Source organism: Ciona robusta, chromosome 4 (assembly GCF_009617815.1).
Source record: "Ciona robusta chromosome 4, ASM961781v2".
Taxonomy (NCBI): domain Eukaryota; kingdom Metazoa; phylum Chordata; class Ascidiacea; order Phlebobranchia; family Cionidae; genus Ciona; species Ciona robusta.
The window spans coordinates 7,498,089-7,514,001 of NC_143238.1; the positions used below are offsets into that span (position 1 = coordinate 7,498,089).

Below are 15,913 nucleotides of genomic sequence, written 5' to 3' on the forward strand. Positions count from 1 at the left end.
TTAAAATACATTTAATAATAATTTTGTAAACCCGAAAAAAAAAATTTGCTAGTTTTTAGGCACCGAACAGCTCTCTTGTTAATTTAACATATCTATGTCTATGTTTATATTGTTTCTATGTGTGGCGCAAACACTTTCGGTTTTCTAAATTTTGTTTGTTTCGTCACAATGGAGGACGCTGTAGATAAATATCGATCGCCGCTTGTTTCGAGATATGCATCCGCAGAAATGTCGTTTAATTTCAGCGACAAAAAGAAATTTTCAACTTGGCGAAAACTTTGGTTCATTTTGGCGAAAGCGGAAATGGAGTTGGGGTTGGGGGTTACGGAAGAACAAGTCGCTGAAATGGCTGGGTGTTTGGAGCTCAATGAAGAGGATTTCAAAGTAGCAGAAGCTGAGGAAAAGATACGTCGGCATGATGTTATGTCGCATGTCCATGCGTTTGGTGTTCGTTGCCCGAAAGCTGCGGCTATCATTCATCTCGGTGCTACGTCATGTTACGTGGGGGATAACGCTGATCTGATCGTTATAAGGGACGGTTTGTGTATGTTGGTGAACAAGTTGGCGAAGTGCTGCCATCGGTTGAAAGATTTTGTGCTGAAATATTCAGACTTGCCTACAATGGGTTTCACGCATTTACAGCCGGCACAGTTAACAACTGTGGGCAAACGTGGCTGTTTATGGTTGCAAGATTTATTAAGTGATTTAAAAAGTTTGGAAAGATTAAAATTAGAGCTTCGTTTCCGTGGGATTAAAGGAGCGACCGGTACGCAAGCAAGTTTCCTCGCGTTGTTCGATGGCGATCATGGTAAAGTAGAAAAGTTGGATCGGTTGGTGACGAAGATGGCTGGGTTTGATCGCTCGTATATTATAACTGGACAGACATACCCTCGCAAAGTTGACAACGAGATTTTATCGTCACTTGCAAGTTTGGGGGCATCGATTCATAAAATCTGCACCGATATTCGGTTGTTAGCGCATATGAAGGAAATTGAGGAACCTTTCGAGAAAAGTCAGATCGGCTCAAGCGCGATGGCTTACAAACGTAACCCAATGCGCAGCGAACGATGTTGCTCGCTGGCTCGACACTTGGTGACACTCTCGCTCAACCCTCTACAAACCACGTCAACCCAATGGTTCGAACGAACGCTCGATGACAGCGCAAACCGAAGAATTTCGATTCCTGAGGCTTTTTTAACAGCTGATGTGATTTTAAATACTTTCCAAAACATAACTGAGGGAATCGTGGTTTACCCCCAAGTTATAAAGCGACATATTCACCAAGAATTGCCGTTCATGGCAACAGAGAACATAATGATGGAGATGGTGAAGTTGGGCGGGGACCGACAGGAAGTCCACGAGAAAATCCGAGTTTTATCTCAACAAGCGTCGTATGTGGTGAAACATGAGGGGAAAGATAACGATCTTATGAAGAGAATAAAAGAGGAATCCTACTTTGCCCCCATCCATGAGAGGTTGGATGCGATGGTTGATCCAAGGTTGTTCATCGGGAGATCATCGGAGCAAGTGGTCGAGTTCGTGAGGGAAGAAGTAGAACCAAATTTACTCGCTTATAAAGATCATATTAATGGAAGCGCTGATTTAAATGTTTAGCAGGGAGTGAAGTGCATTGCTTGGAACAGCCTTAGGCACCAAACCTGGGGTGGCAGGGTGGGCAGGCCAACCCTGGAATTTTCTGCACTACTTTAATCAGTAAACATTACAACCAATAAGTTAGATTTGTTTCACAGGATTGTGCGTCTAAGTATCTCTGCCTCCCGTGTGTTGTAACAGCTACCATGGTTTTGTCATCAATCAATCAAATATTTCACTTGTGACATCATAACGTATTGTTTTTCCAGATAATTAGTCGTAAACAACAACATGGTTAAGTTAACGCAAGAGTTGATTGAACAAGCGATTCAATACACCAACCCTGTGCGACAACGAGAACTCATTCTTAGAGGTTGATTGTTATTTACTTTGTTATTCTTTATTGTTTTCTAAGTTTAAGGAACATAAACTTGAAGATTGTTCTTCTGGTAAAAAATCCGCCCAACATTTTGTCTGCCATTTGGTTGGCATGATTTTTAAAGTTTAAATATTAGGGATGTGCTGAAGTTGAAAAAGCTCGGGTTCGCCGAGCGCCGAGCTTCAACCAAAAGCTCGGCACGAGCCCGAGCCCGAGCACCTATGACGTCATCAAGGAGAAAGGCGTACGAGAATGCGTTCCTATTCAGCCGAAAAGCGCCGCTAATCAAAATAATACAGAACACGTGGTTTGCGGTTAAAGACGCGTCTCGCTTTTCATAATTCCTACTGTTGCAAAATGTAAAATTCATACAAAAAATATTTAATTAAAAAAATATTTATAACTGTTACAGCCAGTGGCGCAACTGGCAAGTTTCTACGCATGTTCATCTTGGATAATGTAAAGATTATTTACGTCAGAATAAACCTTTACGATCGTTACATCACAAACGAGATTGTTGGAAAACAATCGTGTTTTATTCGCTTCCATACGATTCCATACGACAATGTGAGTTTTAATTGGTGGAAATATAAGAGCGAGGAGCGACGCTATCAGTAAATTGGAACCAACATAAATTGTAATATGATATTACAAAGTATCGTCCCGGTCGAGCTTGGACAGAAGCCAAAAAACATCGTTTGATGGCACCGCACGAGAACCAGAGTTTCATTACGTCATTTTTCACGAGAATAAATTCACAACGATTGCTTCGTTTGTTACGTGTGGAATGTATGCTACCGCATGCGTCTTCCTTTATTTCATACGCCGGCGCAGAGTGTAAAAATGTGACGCTGATACACGATGTTTTGATCTCGTGGTTGGTTGGGCTGCCAACTTGGGCAGTGGGCACATTCCTCCCGATTGTTATATTATAAAACGTCATAATTAATAGTTACGTTGCGATAGGACACGTGAAGTAACAATTGAATGAAAAATTGTTCCAATTCCAAGCGAAGGAATGTTATATTGAATGCAACGCGTGTGTGTGTGCGTCTTAGCACTTTCTGGCTGCGTGCGTGTCTGCGGTAAAGGTGGCTTAGGGGTTGCAAAACCCTGTGGTTGCAAAACCGTGGTTGCAGCAATTTATATTATTTCATTATAAAAAAGTTTAAGAGTTTTTGGCTTTTTATTTAAAATGTGATACGAAAACATTGGGCGCTCGTGTAATTCGACACCTGCTGTAATTCGATACGGGCAAATTCGCTGACGTTGCGATTCGTTACTTGCGAGAGAGCAAATTCACAACGAACGAAAAATAATTAAAGAGAAAGCTACGCTGACTAGTCTCGTTATCTCTTAGTAGCTTCACTTTTTTCATTTTTAATATTTTTTGCTCTCGCGTGCAACATTATAGCATAAGGCTCGGCGCTCGGCCCAGTTTTCAGCCGAGCGCCGAGCGTCAAAAAAGGAGACGCTCGGGCACGAGCTTTTGAGTTCGGGCTCGGCTCGGCACATCCCTATTAAATATTACATCTATCTAAAATATTTACACCTCGTTAGATGAAAAGTATTATCGAACATGAAAATGTTGATTGTATTATGACATCATCATATTTCATTATGACATCACACACAGGGTTCAAGATACCGGTAATCGAGAACTTGGGAACGACGTTGGATCAGTTTGACACAATTGACTTCTCGGACAACGATGTTAAGAAACTTGACGGGTTTCCTTTGTTATTAAGGATACGAACCTTGCATTTCAATAATAACCGAATATGGTGGGTGGGTGTTTATTGGATTTCTATTGAGTATATGCGGGCGTGTAGTTTGGTTCTGGTCGGCTTTACCATGTAACCTGCTTTGGGTATTGATGTTATTAAAACGGAAATCATAGGGAAAACTTTAATCTTTTTGAAGGGTGTTTTTTTTGGAAAGTCTGGGTTAAAAGTTAAATCATACTAATTAATTCTAAATTTGTTAATACCAATCTTCTTAGTATTTTAAATTAACAACAGTTATAATATTTTAGTCGTATAAGCGAAGACATCCACACGTCGCTTCCCAACCTCGAGGAATTATATTTGACCAATTGCGAGTTGCGTGAACTCAGCGAGATTGATTGTTTGGCTGGCTGTAAAAAACTTGAATATTTAAGTTTGTTACGAAACCCGTTGGTTCATCGTCAGCATTATCGATTGTACGTTATATACAAGTTGCCCACGCTGAGGGTTCTCGATTTCCAAAGGATTAAGTTGAAGGTAAACTATGGGGGGGGGTAAAGGTATGGGGGGGGGGGTGACTAAATGTCAAAATAATTGTTCCAAACTTCAGGATTTAAATGTTTTTTTTAATATTTACCAGGTTTGGTTGGATCAGAGTCGTGTCAAAAAAAGTTGAATAAATAATATTTTAACATCAGGGGTTTTGGTCATATTGGTTTATTATAATTTGTAAATGTGACAATGAATGTTTTGTGAAATTTTTTTTAGTGTGAGTGTTTATTGTTGAAATAATTGTTTGAAATATCCCGATCATTCATGTTTGTTTGTTTATTATATTTTTCATAACAATGTGAACGCAGGAGCGACAGGAATCCAAGAAATTATTTTCATCCTCAACAGGAAAACAAGTTCTTACAGAATTGAACAAAAAAAAGAAAACGTAAGAAATTATTTTCCGCTGAAAACAACAGATACTACGCTTGGTCGCATTTTTTGTGACAAAACCGCAATGCATTGTGGTTATTTTTATAAGTTAACCCCCAATTTTTTTGAGGGGTTAATAGAATTTTATAAATTAACCATACGCAAAACATTTTTTTGGTTAACTATTTTTGTATAAATTAAACCCCGTTATTTTTGGGGGTTGTTTAATTTTTATAAACTAACCCCAAAGTAGGGAACCCCCAGAACAAGATAACCCCGGTTTTGCACCCCAGGTTTACCCCAGGAGCCCCGATACCAACAAACGGGGTCGTGACCTCCGATACTTCGAAAGCCGACCGTGAAGCAATCAAGGTTAATGTTGTTTCTATATTGTTTATGTTGTTTCTATATTGTTAATGTTGTTTCTATATTGTTAATGTTGTTTCTATATTGTTAATGTTGTTTCTATATTGTTAATGTTGTTTCTATATTGTTAATGTTGTTTCTATATTGTTTATGTTAAGTTTCGTTAAATCTTTGAATTTTTTTTCTTGATTCTTTAAATTGGTCTTTATCCAAGTTCATGGGAACAATAATCAGAGCTTTTTTTAGACCAGTGGTTACGGGTTCAAGGCTCGTCGTTGCTACCATTGTGGACGTATGTGTCCTTGGGAAAGACACTTAACGGCAATTGCTCCAACCTAGTGGTCACTAATGGGTTGTCGAAATTATCAGCCATACAAAAATCGGATGTGGATAAATAAGTTAGATGTTTTACAATATTTCTATGTTTTGTGTAGGAAGCGATATTGAAAGCTACGTCACTAGAGGAGGTAGAGAAACTTAAGTTGATGTTGCAAGCCGGACAAATACCAAACAAACCTTCGGATGCTAAGAGTAAGTTGGGTGGGGGTAAGTTGGGTGGGGGTAAGTTGGGTGGGGGCAAGTTGGGTGGGGGTAAGTTGGGTGGGGGGGAACTACTCCCCTAATTGTAAAAGTTGTGGCTTTACGCAACTTTTGTTTCTATTAGAAATTTAACTTGGAGATAAACATAAATAGTTTGTCATTTTTCTTAAACTGTAAGCGTGTTTTAAATGTTCAATATAAAATAAATTTGTTCGTTTCCCACAGAATCCTCCACGAACGGGGACCAGGTGGTTGAGATGGATGAATGAACGGAACTCCCCAATTAACTGTCAATCATTGCTGATATATTATTTCCATGTTGGCTCCAATCGATGTGAATATTTTATTATGACGTCAGACAAGCCACAATGACATCACAATGTCATGATTATGTTGTAACACTTGCTGAATTATTTGTCAAATATTTCATTTTTTTTACATTCTGTTTGGACGCCAATAAACTTTCAAACATAAGTTTGTGGCTCGACAGCGAGCATGAGGTCATATATGGACGTTTTGTAATTCCAGAGGTTGCTATGCCCACCACGCCACCCCAGGTTTGGCGCCTACGATTTCACTTAGTACGAGAATTCCCCTAACTAGACAAAATTCAATAAAACATATTTTATAAGATGTTTGTGCTCAATTAAAGCTGAAAAGTTATGACCTTTCGTAACCCCTATGACGTAACCAGCTAGCATTCAATCTTTAACCCTGATTGGTCAGATTGCTCACGTGATCGACGCCTCGCACCAGCTGATAACGCCTTGATTGCTCCGCGCATAAAACGCCTCTTCTACAAAGTTACCACGTTTCAGTTTAGATGAAGTTGGTTCCACACCAGGTTACAAGTTTGAAGGTTTCAACAAGTTTTCTTGCAAGACTTGAGTTAGGTATTATTGTATTTAACTTAAATTAACAATACATAGGTATACTTTATAACTAATCAATTATTACAGTATACTAACGTATGTAACTAACTACATTTTGTTGCAGTGTTGGTAAAACTACCTCACTATAGTAAAGTATTGTGTCTTGCGTTAAATGTTATTATAATTTAATTTTTAAACTTATTTCGTTTCAGTGTTCGCGTCGTTTTATGACGTCACAAATGTTATTCAAACACAATCGCTCGTTCGTTACGTCATAATAATAATAATAAATGACATCGCGTCATATTTGCTCGCGATTATTACGTCACAGTAAGGTCATCGCTTGACCACTCGCTCTTATGACGTCACAATGCGGTTTGTTCTACGCGTGCGTTTCTCGTTTTTTTCATGGGGCCCCATGCGCGTTTTGCGTCGACGCAAGGCACATTACTTGTATATTCTAATTATATTTGCGCTATGAGCGCGAAGCAAGAAGATCAAAGAATTGGTAAAGTATAAATCACAATTGGCATTATTACGTACATAAGTTTTTTTCTAGAAACATCGATGGTGTGACGTCACCGAGTGGTGATGACGCAACAGAAGAACCCACTTCGTAAGTTCATTGTTTCGTCATAAACTTTTGTATTAAAATGGCAGGTTTTGACTTTATTTTATTCTAGAACACGGTATGTGACGTCACAGAGGATCAAGCGGACCATGAGGCAAAAATGGAATGAAGGTAATTATGACGTAATAATATACACAGACACTAACGATTCTGTTGTTGCAGAAAAGTCAGCGAATAAAGTTGTAGAAGAAGAACGCAAGGTATTGTATATTGTCATTGTGTATTCGATTATTATGATATTTATTTGCAAGTAAAATAAAACTACATAACTTTTAGTTGGTATTGTTTCTAATTCTCCTTTATCCCCAATTTGGTGGAAACGACGAATAAATTTAAATATACAATCGTATCCTCACCGCCGTACAGATTGTTGTTTAACGCGATCAGGCAATTCGGTATTTATGTGCTAACTGTATCCCATCTTGCCCCACAGTAATATACATTATTCAAGTGGTAAGCCTGTGACGTAACTATTACGTTTGTTTTGTAGACGAAGAACAAAGAGGAAGACGCCGATAAAGGATACACGGTTTGAGGTTTGAGTATTATAAGTATGAGTTGTGTGTTGTATGTGTGTCTTGTCTGCGCTGCTGTATTCTTATTCTGCTGGACCTAATGTTGCCAGCTATTTTTAGTCAGTCACTACTTTAGTGCATTTTGCATGTCTATGAAATATATGCATTGAAACTATGGCGATTATCTTGCTGGATCAGATTTTGTTGTTGTACACTCTATTGGGTACTTCGTCTACAAATATCGAATCCTTCAGCGATTCAGTATTGTCCTGATCGCTTGGTGAGAACGCTATGTTGGTACACAAATACTCGAGTAATATTAACACGCAGTATAATATGCGCATAAATAAAGTCCATAATCTTCTATTTAATTCTTTAAAATATAATCTCCACCCCGTTAAACTAATTATAACTACACAAACGTCATGTAGCGTGATTGGGACGATGGCCACGTCACAATTACGCTACGACGTCGATACGGTGGGTCAGAGCATTGTCATGACCCTGCGTTCGGTGCGGTTACGTCAGTTTTGATTGAGTTGCTTAACGGTTAGGTTGTTGCGTGGGCGTCGCCGCCAGTGATGCTACGCTCGGTTATTTAGGTCACTGTCATTGCGGTTCGTAACAACCTGAAACAGTTTCGTAACGATCGATGCGGTTCGTAACATCCGGACGTTATTATGTTGTGTGAAGATACGACGAGAGTATCGCGGTACCAACATGGCGACTCACCTTTCGATTGGGACATGCGGAGCTGTTGTTGGCTTCGACTCCTTGCGGTCGGACATTCAATATGGTGTACACTGCAGATGATTATCCTTCAGGATTTGAACCATATTTTATTTGTAGATGTTTCACTGATTATGTCCGCGTTAATTACTTTTTGACCGCGTCCCCTTTTTGATATATTTGAGCTGTTGTGTTTGTTGCATGTTTGGCACATGTATGTCGCTACACTCGTTGTACTATTTCTGTCTTTTTGTTTTTGTGTTTCTTACTATTTTTGTCTGACGGTTAGTTTAACCTTGCTTGGGTAAGGTCTATCCAGCAAAGGGTTTCTCACCAGAGTAGAAACCCACTACCATTGGCTGGGGGCTTGTCGTGCCGTAGTGGCTTTCCACCAACGCCAGCCACATAAACTATGAAGGTATTTTAATCTTGTTTCTATTTTCAGAAGGATATTTAACAGTGAACCAGAGATTTTAAGATTAACGTTTTACTTGTGTTGTTTTTTTGCTGAATAAAATATTATGAAAAATATGAATCGGTTTTATTATTATTGCACTTATATAAAGCCAGCCAAGTTGAATAATAACTTGCAAAATAATTCCTTTCTCGTCGTTTGATCTTAGCGATCGTATTCAAGTTTTTAAATTACTCCCCGAATTAATTAGTCCTTGCTTCGGGTATTCCCCATATTATTGCCCAATCTATTCTGTTGTGGTTTTAGTTGCGCAACGTTAAGTTACGCTGGGTTGGGTTGGGTTGGTTGTACCGTAGGTGTTTTAATGTGGTAGTTAGTATTCCATAGTTTACTTGCTGGTAGTAATATAGTTAGTTGCGTGTTTTGGTATTCAGTTACATTCGTTTATGTTGTTGTTTTTATTAAACTTTGTTTTTGGCGGTTAACAGCTTTTTAACTGAAGTCCTTTCTCACTGCTTTACCTGTAGCGTGTTTTAAAGAATGTTGTTTTGATGCTAATTATTTTCTCTTCGTTGTTAACTGATTTGATCTTAGCTGTCGTATTTGAAGAAATAAATAAAACTTCTGTTTTAGATATTTCCGTAAGGTTTGAATATTTCGCTGATAAAATGAACCGAAAATGGAATTTATTTAAAAAGAATAAAATAAATAAAACAGACAGCCACGGTACGACTCTCGTTGATGAAGAAATTCAATTCCAACCGACCACGGACAATAACTCGCAATGGAAAGGAAATAGTTTGAAACCGAGCACCACTAAGCCCACTAGGGGGCACCAGAGTGGGGAGGAAGGTCATGTGACCAAGGAGAACGAGTACGAGAACTCTGAGGTCGCTCGAGGGGTCGTAAGGTCACGAGGTGAACTAATGCCTGTAGATACAAGGTGATTGATGAATAACTTTATAATATTTTTTTAAATAAATTATAAACATGGTTGAATCTTAATGTACAGGCGGAAGCGTTTCAACCTTTTAATGGCTGTTGTTTTGTTGTTGAAACTGAAGGCCTATACACATGACCTGGTGTGCTGTGTCTTGAAAATATCCAAACAACACAACTAATATCTTTTATGGTGTCATATTTTACACCATGGTGCCAAGTGAGGATGGTACATTAACATTTGTCAATATTAAATAAACATTTTATGTAAACCAACGCTAATATTTTTCCACCAACAAACAGTCCCGAAACTTTACCCCATGTAGCGAAAAAACGACTGTTTTAACTTAAGCCTATTTATTTGTTCTTTCTATATCTTTATATAAAAATGTAGCCTACTCATATTTCAACATAACCCCCCCCCCCCACAGATCCGTTGTACCCCGCACCTCACCCACGATTACAAAGAAATTGATCAAACCTGGAAATAAAAACGCGACCATGTTGATCCCGTCAAGTGACCCTTCGTCTGTGAGTTGTTATTTCTTTGTCAGCACACATACAGCTATACATATAGCGATACTTAACTTTGTGGGTGATGGTGTTTTATATATAGCTGACAATTTGAACAACCTTAGTGGCCTCTGGGTTGGAGCAATTGCCGTTAAGTGTCTTGCCCAAGAACACATTCGCCCACAATGGTGACATCATACCCGCTCTAACATTAATATGTTTTCTGATCACAAGAATAAATATTCAATCGCAAACATGTTTTAAAATAATAATCAGGTTGTTCAGGTGATACATACATATGACGTATATACCCGCCCATTGAGATATATACCAAGATATAACATAAAGGTAATTGTACAGAGCATTTCCATCAGCGACGAGTACGTTGAACCGTTTGATTCGGTGAAGCGTGACAACAAAGCCATGGAGGGATACATTGAACCTTACGAAGCACAACAGATGTATCAAGGTGGGGGGGTTTAAGTTAAATGTCCGATGGTCAAAACTGTTGCTTTTAAAATTTATTTATAAATTTAAATATTTGTCATTTTTTATAAATGTACCTCATAGTTTACTAGAAATATCTTGACCAAGCTGTGTTGAACAGTTAGAATTAAATAATTTAAAAAGTTTTTTTAGTAAAAATGTTATTTTTTAATATCTTTTACTTTTATTGAATCTGATTACCATGTTTATAATATTTCTATTCTAGAATTAACGCAAAACAGTGACGCAGCAAAATCTTCGAAATCAAAGATTTATGACGAGCCGTGGGATAAATCGAAACAAAAAGGTGATTTTTGTGGTTGTGATGTCATAATATGTTGTAGTTGTGATGTCATAATATATTGTGATGATAATAAAAGTTATGTAATCTATAATAATAATGCTTACATTTATTTTTAATTTCTCATGAATGAAATTCTTCAGTGTAACATTCTTAATTAACCGAAACACTTTTTACAAATATTCACAATATTTCATTTATATTACCAACGTTAACCCCATCAGACAAAGATTACGAGGAGCCCTGGGACAAAACCAACACCCTTCCATACAAGGACAACAATAACATAAACCACGGGTCCAGTGATTCGTTATCTGCGTTGAGGGGGAAACAGAAGATGGTGTTTGTCCCGAGCCAGCAGAGGTCGCCATCGTCGTCACCCATGTTGGATCGTAGGTTAATACGACCTCCCGATACCAGTAAGTATATGGATAATGTATTTACTAAGTGAGGGTCTATGCAAGGAGTTTGTGGTTCCCTGGTTTATACAGCTCTTCCGATATCAGTAACTTGTGCTACACATGTAGTTACGAATAAAATTCGCCCAGAATAATCCAGTATAGTTTAAAATACATAATTGAAACAAAGGGTTTGGATTAAAAATAATTATCCCGTTATGTTTGTCCCAAGACACACGGAGGCAGGAGAGAGTAGTAGACCACCGTTTGATCAAAGTTGAGCCGTCGTTCGACGAGATTCGACGCAGCAACTCCCGTAACACCGGCAGCAGTGGAACAAACTCTCCAACAAGCAAACATAACTCACCCAACCATTCGCCCGTCAACACATTGATCGTCACTAACGAGGTTGTGGATTTACGACGAGCCTCGTCACCGCTGGTGCAGCCAATGAATATATCGTTGTACCGACTTAGTAAAGCTAAAAGTCGCTCGCTCGATATTCGCAGCAAACAAGGGTTGTCGGCGTTGCGAGGGGATGGAGGGATTCCTAAAAGCTCGTCCGATGATCATTTGGTGCAATCCGCCCAAGTGACGGTCCCGACAAACAAGTCACTCGATGGGGTAAGTGAGTACGAGGAGCCATGGGACACAGAAACAACATTAACGCACGGGAATCCCCATATTTCGCACTCGAGGTCACGATCTTATGAAATAAGTTCGGTGCCCCAGCTTAACAGACACAGCAAGTCCCATTCGTTTGACAACCAGGATCCTGGCGATGATTACGAACACCCGTGGGATAAACCAAGCATACCTAAAGTTCATCGTAAGTTTTTGTTTGATTTATTTAAAAAAAAGTTTATTCTGCTTTTTTTAGAATGAATATATGTTTTTAACTTGTTTAAATTCTTGCATGGAGGGGCATCGATAGTCATTATAACACAGGTGTTCTGTTTCATTCACCTCGTATGCGAGTTATTTTACACAAAATCCTTACTAACTCTCCCTCCCCACCTAGTGGAGTCGATGCAACGATTCCAACATCGACAGTTGGAGCTTCATCCCTCGGAAGCGATCGCCGATAAAGATTTCGATCCGTTGCTACCACTGACCAAGCAAGGGCGAGTTTGGGGATTTATCTTTAAAATTACATAATATTTGATAAAACATCCCACTAGTTATCACTGGGTTGAAGTAATGCAATATTTGTATTTCTAAATCTACATTTAACCCAATGAACAAGATGGTTAAGAACTCAACAATGGTAGCTGTGACAAGCCTTGAACCCGTAACCTCTGGGTATTTTACAAACATTCCAACTTCTATGCCAAAGCGAAGATATCATTGGGAATTGTGAAGTTTTTTGTTTTGATTGGTAGTTACTTGATAATTGTCTAATTTATTGTTGAACACTAAATAACATGAATTGTTTTCACGAATAGTTGGTATCATGGAGCGATCACGCGAGATGAAGCGAACATGAGGTTATCACGTGAAGTTCCCGGGAGTTACCTCGTGAGGAACAGCGAAAGTACCGCAAACAATTACAGTTTATCACTAAGGTGGGTGGGGGGGTATTCTATGTGGGTGAGGACGAGGGGTTAATGCCAGAGTTGACCCATCGCTTCAAAAACATTGCAATGATTAGCTCTGTCTTTAATAGTGTTAATTATTCTCCTATTGATCTGGTAGAAAGGCCATTACAAATTGCTGCGTGCCTTGCAGTAACTGCTTATATATTAGATGTTGTGAGGTTTGGAAGTAAAAATGAATTTTCTTTCAAAAACACCAATCGTGCTCAGTGATGCTTTACCCATTCATCTCCCCAGAACGCGTAGCACAACTATACACATGGTCATATCATCCACACGCGATGGCTTTTGGATTCTCGGTGAATTCAGCGCTCCGTTCCACAGCGTGCCCGAGATGATAGCTTTCTATTCAACCCATCGTCTCAAAATCAACGACACGCAGAATATTTCACTTAAATATCCCATCACCGAAGATTACCTTTGAATTATTTTCTATTTTCATTTAAATTAAATTATTATATTTTAGCTGTTTATTTTGCCCTGAAAGTGATTTCGCATTTTTAATTTTTATGCAGAATTTTTACCACGTAATAACTGCAGTAGTAACTAGGAGATTCGGCCGAACATTTTGGTCGCGACATATTTTATATTTTCATTTCTATCAACAATGAACATTGGTGATGTCATAATGTAATTGTGATGTGTATAAACCATATTGTTGTTTCAAACCAATATAACAATAGACACAATGGATATGTTCTAGTATTATGTGAATTATTCACAGTGGTTAGCGCGCTCACCTCTAGACAAAAGGTTCAAGGCCCAACGCTGCTACCGTCGTTGGCGTATGTATCCTTGTGCAAGACATTTAACGACAATTGCTTCAACCCAGTGGTCACTAATGGGTTGTCCAAATTATCAGCCGTACAGAAAACACCATCACCCACAAAGTTACTTATATGGTAAACTCGTAAGTGGGCACAAGTTGGCCACGTTTATCAAGTACATGCTGAATAGGATTTTTCAAGTTTGGCGCTGAATAATATTGTGGGAGTAATTTTATGACAACCTGTTGCTTTTTACTCCCCACTAAAACAAAATATATATTCAACCGCCATCTACCGGTTAACCTTCCAGACACCGAATGTAAAATATTTTTATTTTCATCAAACAATTTTTTGAAGAGTTTTCGTTGAAAATGTTGTCGGTTGTGAGGTGTTTGGGAAATCGTAGCCTCGCAAATGCAGCTGGCAGCATTTGTCGTAGCGTGGTAATCCCAAATAAAGTTGTATTTGGAAAACATTTTATTTCCGTTGCTTTAACAAGACGAAACATTTCACAAAACTCGAAATTATTGAAAGAATCGACGGTTGTTCCCGCGAAAACCGAATATGAGATCGAATGCGAAAGATTTTTTGACAAAGAAAAGGTCGGTTTAATTTTTTTGTGAATTTATTATTTGTTTAAGCGTAAATATATTGGTTTAACACCCACACATTTAAACCAATGCTTTTTTATTTATTTTATTGTGTTCGACTGTCGTTTCGCTGTAAATTCCGATCTCTTTGTAATGTTAATTAATTTGATCCTTGTTATTTTAATCGAAGGAGTAAATATTCATTTATTTTAATAAAAGTCCGCAAATAACCAAGTAACAAGTTTTATTTGCAAACTTTTGTAACAAAATAGCCCAGTCTGCAGAGTATGGCAGTTCCTGACGAGATCTCGCGCATGCAAGACGGTTGTTTTTCGCGTGCGTGCGTGCTATCTCTAAAAATCTGCGTGCAAACCACGTACATTTTCAAGCCACGTTAGAAAATCTTACTTAATTTAATACGTATTTTTTTCTTTGTTTAATTAATTGGTGTGCGTGGGACAAATTGTGGCGTGCATCACCAAAAGTCTGTAAAAAAATTGGCCGTGCACTTGTCATACTCTGCAGACTGGAAAATAGCAAAGTTTTAAAACATGTTCAGTTATTCCTTTAGGATATGTTTCACCGCTTTACAAATACTTTAATAGTCTTTCGAAGTTGTAAAAAGTGGATATATGAACTAATGTTATAACCTCAAATACTAAACTTGATTCAACAGACGTTGTGTTATGAAGTTAAACTTAAATTACTCACCAGCCGGAGACTTTCCTTGGTTTTGATCGTTTTGATCCGTTATATGACAAAGTAATCGCGCACGTGATCATGTTCTTTGGCTTCTCGGTTTTTCTTGTGTTTATACCGGCCATGATGATATATGGACCTGACTATAGGTGGGTGGGTTGTTAAGTCCGTTACTTTATGTGAGGGTTGTGTACGATTTAGTGTCGGGTGAAGGGTTAGGTTTCATTATATGACGCAGCGGGTGAATGCTCCATCAGCCATGAACATCCAATTCCTTCTCATTTATCATGACAACATGAGTTTATGAAACCTTAACTTTATATTTGAATCCAATTTAAAATACCAATAATTTATAACATGGCCCTAATCCCTATATATATATATATTGACTCTCATCCGACCACTCCACTTAAATCTCCTTTTTACTTCGACCATGACCGAATGGTCCACTTTTTCACTGATTAGCTGATTGAATAAGAGAACTGACATTTTTTCTCATTGTTTCCATTTTATGTCTTTCACCCCACCAGGTCGCGCATGATTGAATGGCGAGAATACGAGGCGATTACTTTGCTCGAGGAGCGTCAAGCGAATGGTCAACCTCCAATCGACCCTGATTTTGTCCCCAAAGATTTAATTGGGACCATGGTTCCAGAGGAAGGTGATTGGGAGCAACAATGGCTGCGAGCCCAACCAGCCGTCACTACCGATCATCGGTTGGAATATTACGTACAAGCCCCAACGTGGTGAAGTTGTTGTTTTGTTACCAAAATAACTTTCAATTTTCGAACAGTTCAAATAGAAATCTTATAATAAACGCGTGTCTTTATAAAGTGCCATAAACATATGTGTTTCCCCAGATGCAAGAATCAGTGAGGTTTTTGAGTTTTGTGCAAAATCTGGCTCTGCTTGTACGTATAGACATCTAACCGCA

The 15,913-nt window shown here is 38.5% G+C and overlaps 4 protein-coding genes across 4 annotated transcripts; all 4 read left to right on the forward strand.

Moving 5' to 3' along the window:
• Positions 1 to 102: 102 nt before the first annotated feature.
• LOC149737276 (adenylosuccinate lyase-like) lies at positions 103 to 1,863 on the forward strand. The gene has a single exon (XM_089876071.1). The coding sequence runs from the start codon at positions 118 to 120 to the stop codon at positions 1,612 to 1,614; it is 1,497 nt and encodes a 498-aa protein (XP_089732197.1). The 5' UTR covers positions 103 to 117; the 3' UTR covers positions 1,615 to 1,863.
• LOC149737277 (U2 small nuclear ribonucleoprotein A'-like) lies at positions 1,817 to 6,003 on the forward strand. The gene is made up of 7 exons (XM_089876087.1): positions 1,817 to 1,966; positions 3,609 to 3,756; positions 4,008 to 4,236; positions 4,560 to 4,639; positions 4,917 to 4,995; positions 5,424 to 5,520; positions 5,755 to 6,003. Exons 1-7 carry the CDS (start codon positions 1,885 to 1,887, stop codon positions 5,796 to 5,798), a joined length of 759 nt encoding a protein of 252 aa, XP_089732213.1. The 5' UTR covers positions 1,817 to 1,884; the 3' UTR covers positions 5,799 to 6,003.
• Positions 6,004 to 8,970: 2,967 nt separating this feature from the next.
• On the forward strand, positions 8,971 to 13,616 carry LOC149737278 (uncharacterized). The gene is made up of 9 exons (XM_089876059.1): positions 8,971 to 9,634; positions 10,062 to 10,161; positions 10,504 to 10,612; positions 10,856 to 10,936; positions 11,155 to 11,349; positions 11,561 to 12,157; positions 12,350 to 12,452; positions 12,774 to 12,893; positions 13,161 to 13,616. Exons 1-9 carry the CDS (start codon positions 9,243 to 9,245, stop codon positions 13,345 to 13,347), a joined length of 1,884 nt encoding a protein of 627 aa, XP_089732185.1. The 5' UTR covers positions 8,971 to 9,242; the 3' UTR covers positions 13,348 to 13,616.
• Positions 13,617 to 13,996: 380 nt separating this feature from the next.
• Positions 13,997 to 15,812, forward strand: LOC149737279 (uncharacterized). Its single transcript, XM_089876092.1, has 3 exons — positions 13,997 to 14,292; positions 14,995 to 15,128; positions 15,510 to 15,812. Exons 1-3 carry the CDS (start codon positions 14,062 to 14,064, stop codon positions 15,727 to 15,729), a joined length of 585 nt encoding a protein of 194 aa, XP_089732218.1. The 5' UTR covers positions 13,997 to 14,061; the 3' UTR covers positions 15,730 to 15,812.
• Positions 15,813 to 15,913: the final 101 nt, after the last annotated feature.

What these genes read in the sequence shown, in the direction of transcription:
- LOC149737279 (XM_089876092.1), top strand. Translation starts at nt 14,062, where the DNA reads ATGTTGTCGGTTGTGAGGTGTTTGGGAAATCGTAGCCTCGCAAATGCA. An exon ending in GATTTTTTGACAAAGAAAAG is followed by an intron (nt 14,293 to 14,994) that starts GTCGGTTTAATT and finishes ATTACTCACCAG; the next exon opens with CCGGAGACTTTCCTTGGTTT. An exon ending in ATATATGGACCTGACTATAG is followed by an intron (nt 15,129 to 15,509) that starts GTGGGTGGGTTG and finishes TCACCCCACCAG; the next exon opens with GTCGCGCATGATTGAATGGC.
- LOC149737278 (XM_089876059.1), top strand. Translation starts at nt 9,243, where the DNA reads ATGCTAATTATTTTCTCTTCGTTGTTAACTGATTTGATCTTAGCTGTC. An exon ending in GGATAAATCGAAACAAAAAG is followed by an intron (nt 10,937 to 11,154) that starts GTGATTTTTGTG and finishes TAACCCCATCAG; the next exon opens with ACAAAGATTACGAGGAGCCC. An exon ending in AAGCATACCTAAAGTTCATC is followed by an intron (nt 12,158 to 12,349) that starts GTAAGTTTTTGT and finishes CTCCCCACCTAG; the next exon opens with TGGAGTCGATGCAACGATTC.
- LOC149737276 (XM_089876071.1), top strand. Translation starts at nt 118, where the DNA reads ATGTGTGGCGCAAACACTTTCGGTTTTCTAAATTTTGTTTGTTTCGTC.
- LOC149737277 (XM_089876087.1), top strand. Translation starts at nt 1,885, where the DNA reads ATGGTTAAGTTAACGCAAGAGTTGATTGAACAAGCGATTCAATACACC. An exon ending in ACGAGAACTCATTCTTAGAG is followed by an intron (nt 1,967 to 3,608) that starts GTTGATTGTTAT and finishes CATCACACACAG; the next exon opens with GGTTCAAGATACCGGTAATC. An exon ending in CAAACCTTCGGATGCTAAGA is followed by an intron (nt 5,521 to 5,754) that starts GTAAGTTGGGTG and finishes CGTTTCCCACAG; the next exon opens with AATCCTCCACGAACGGGGAC.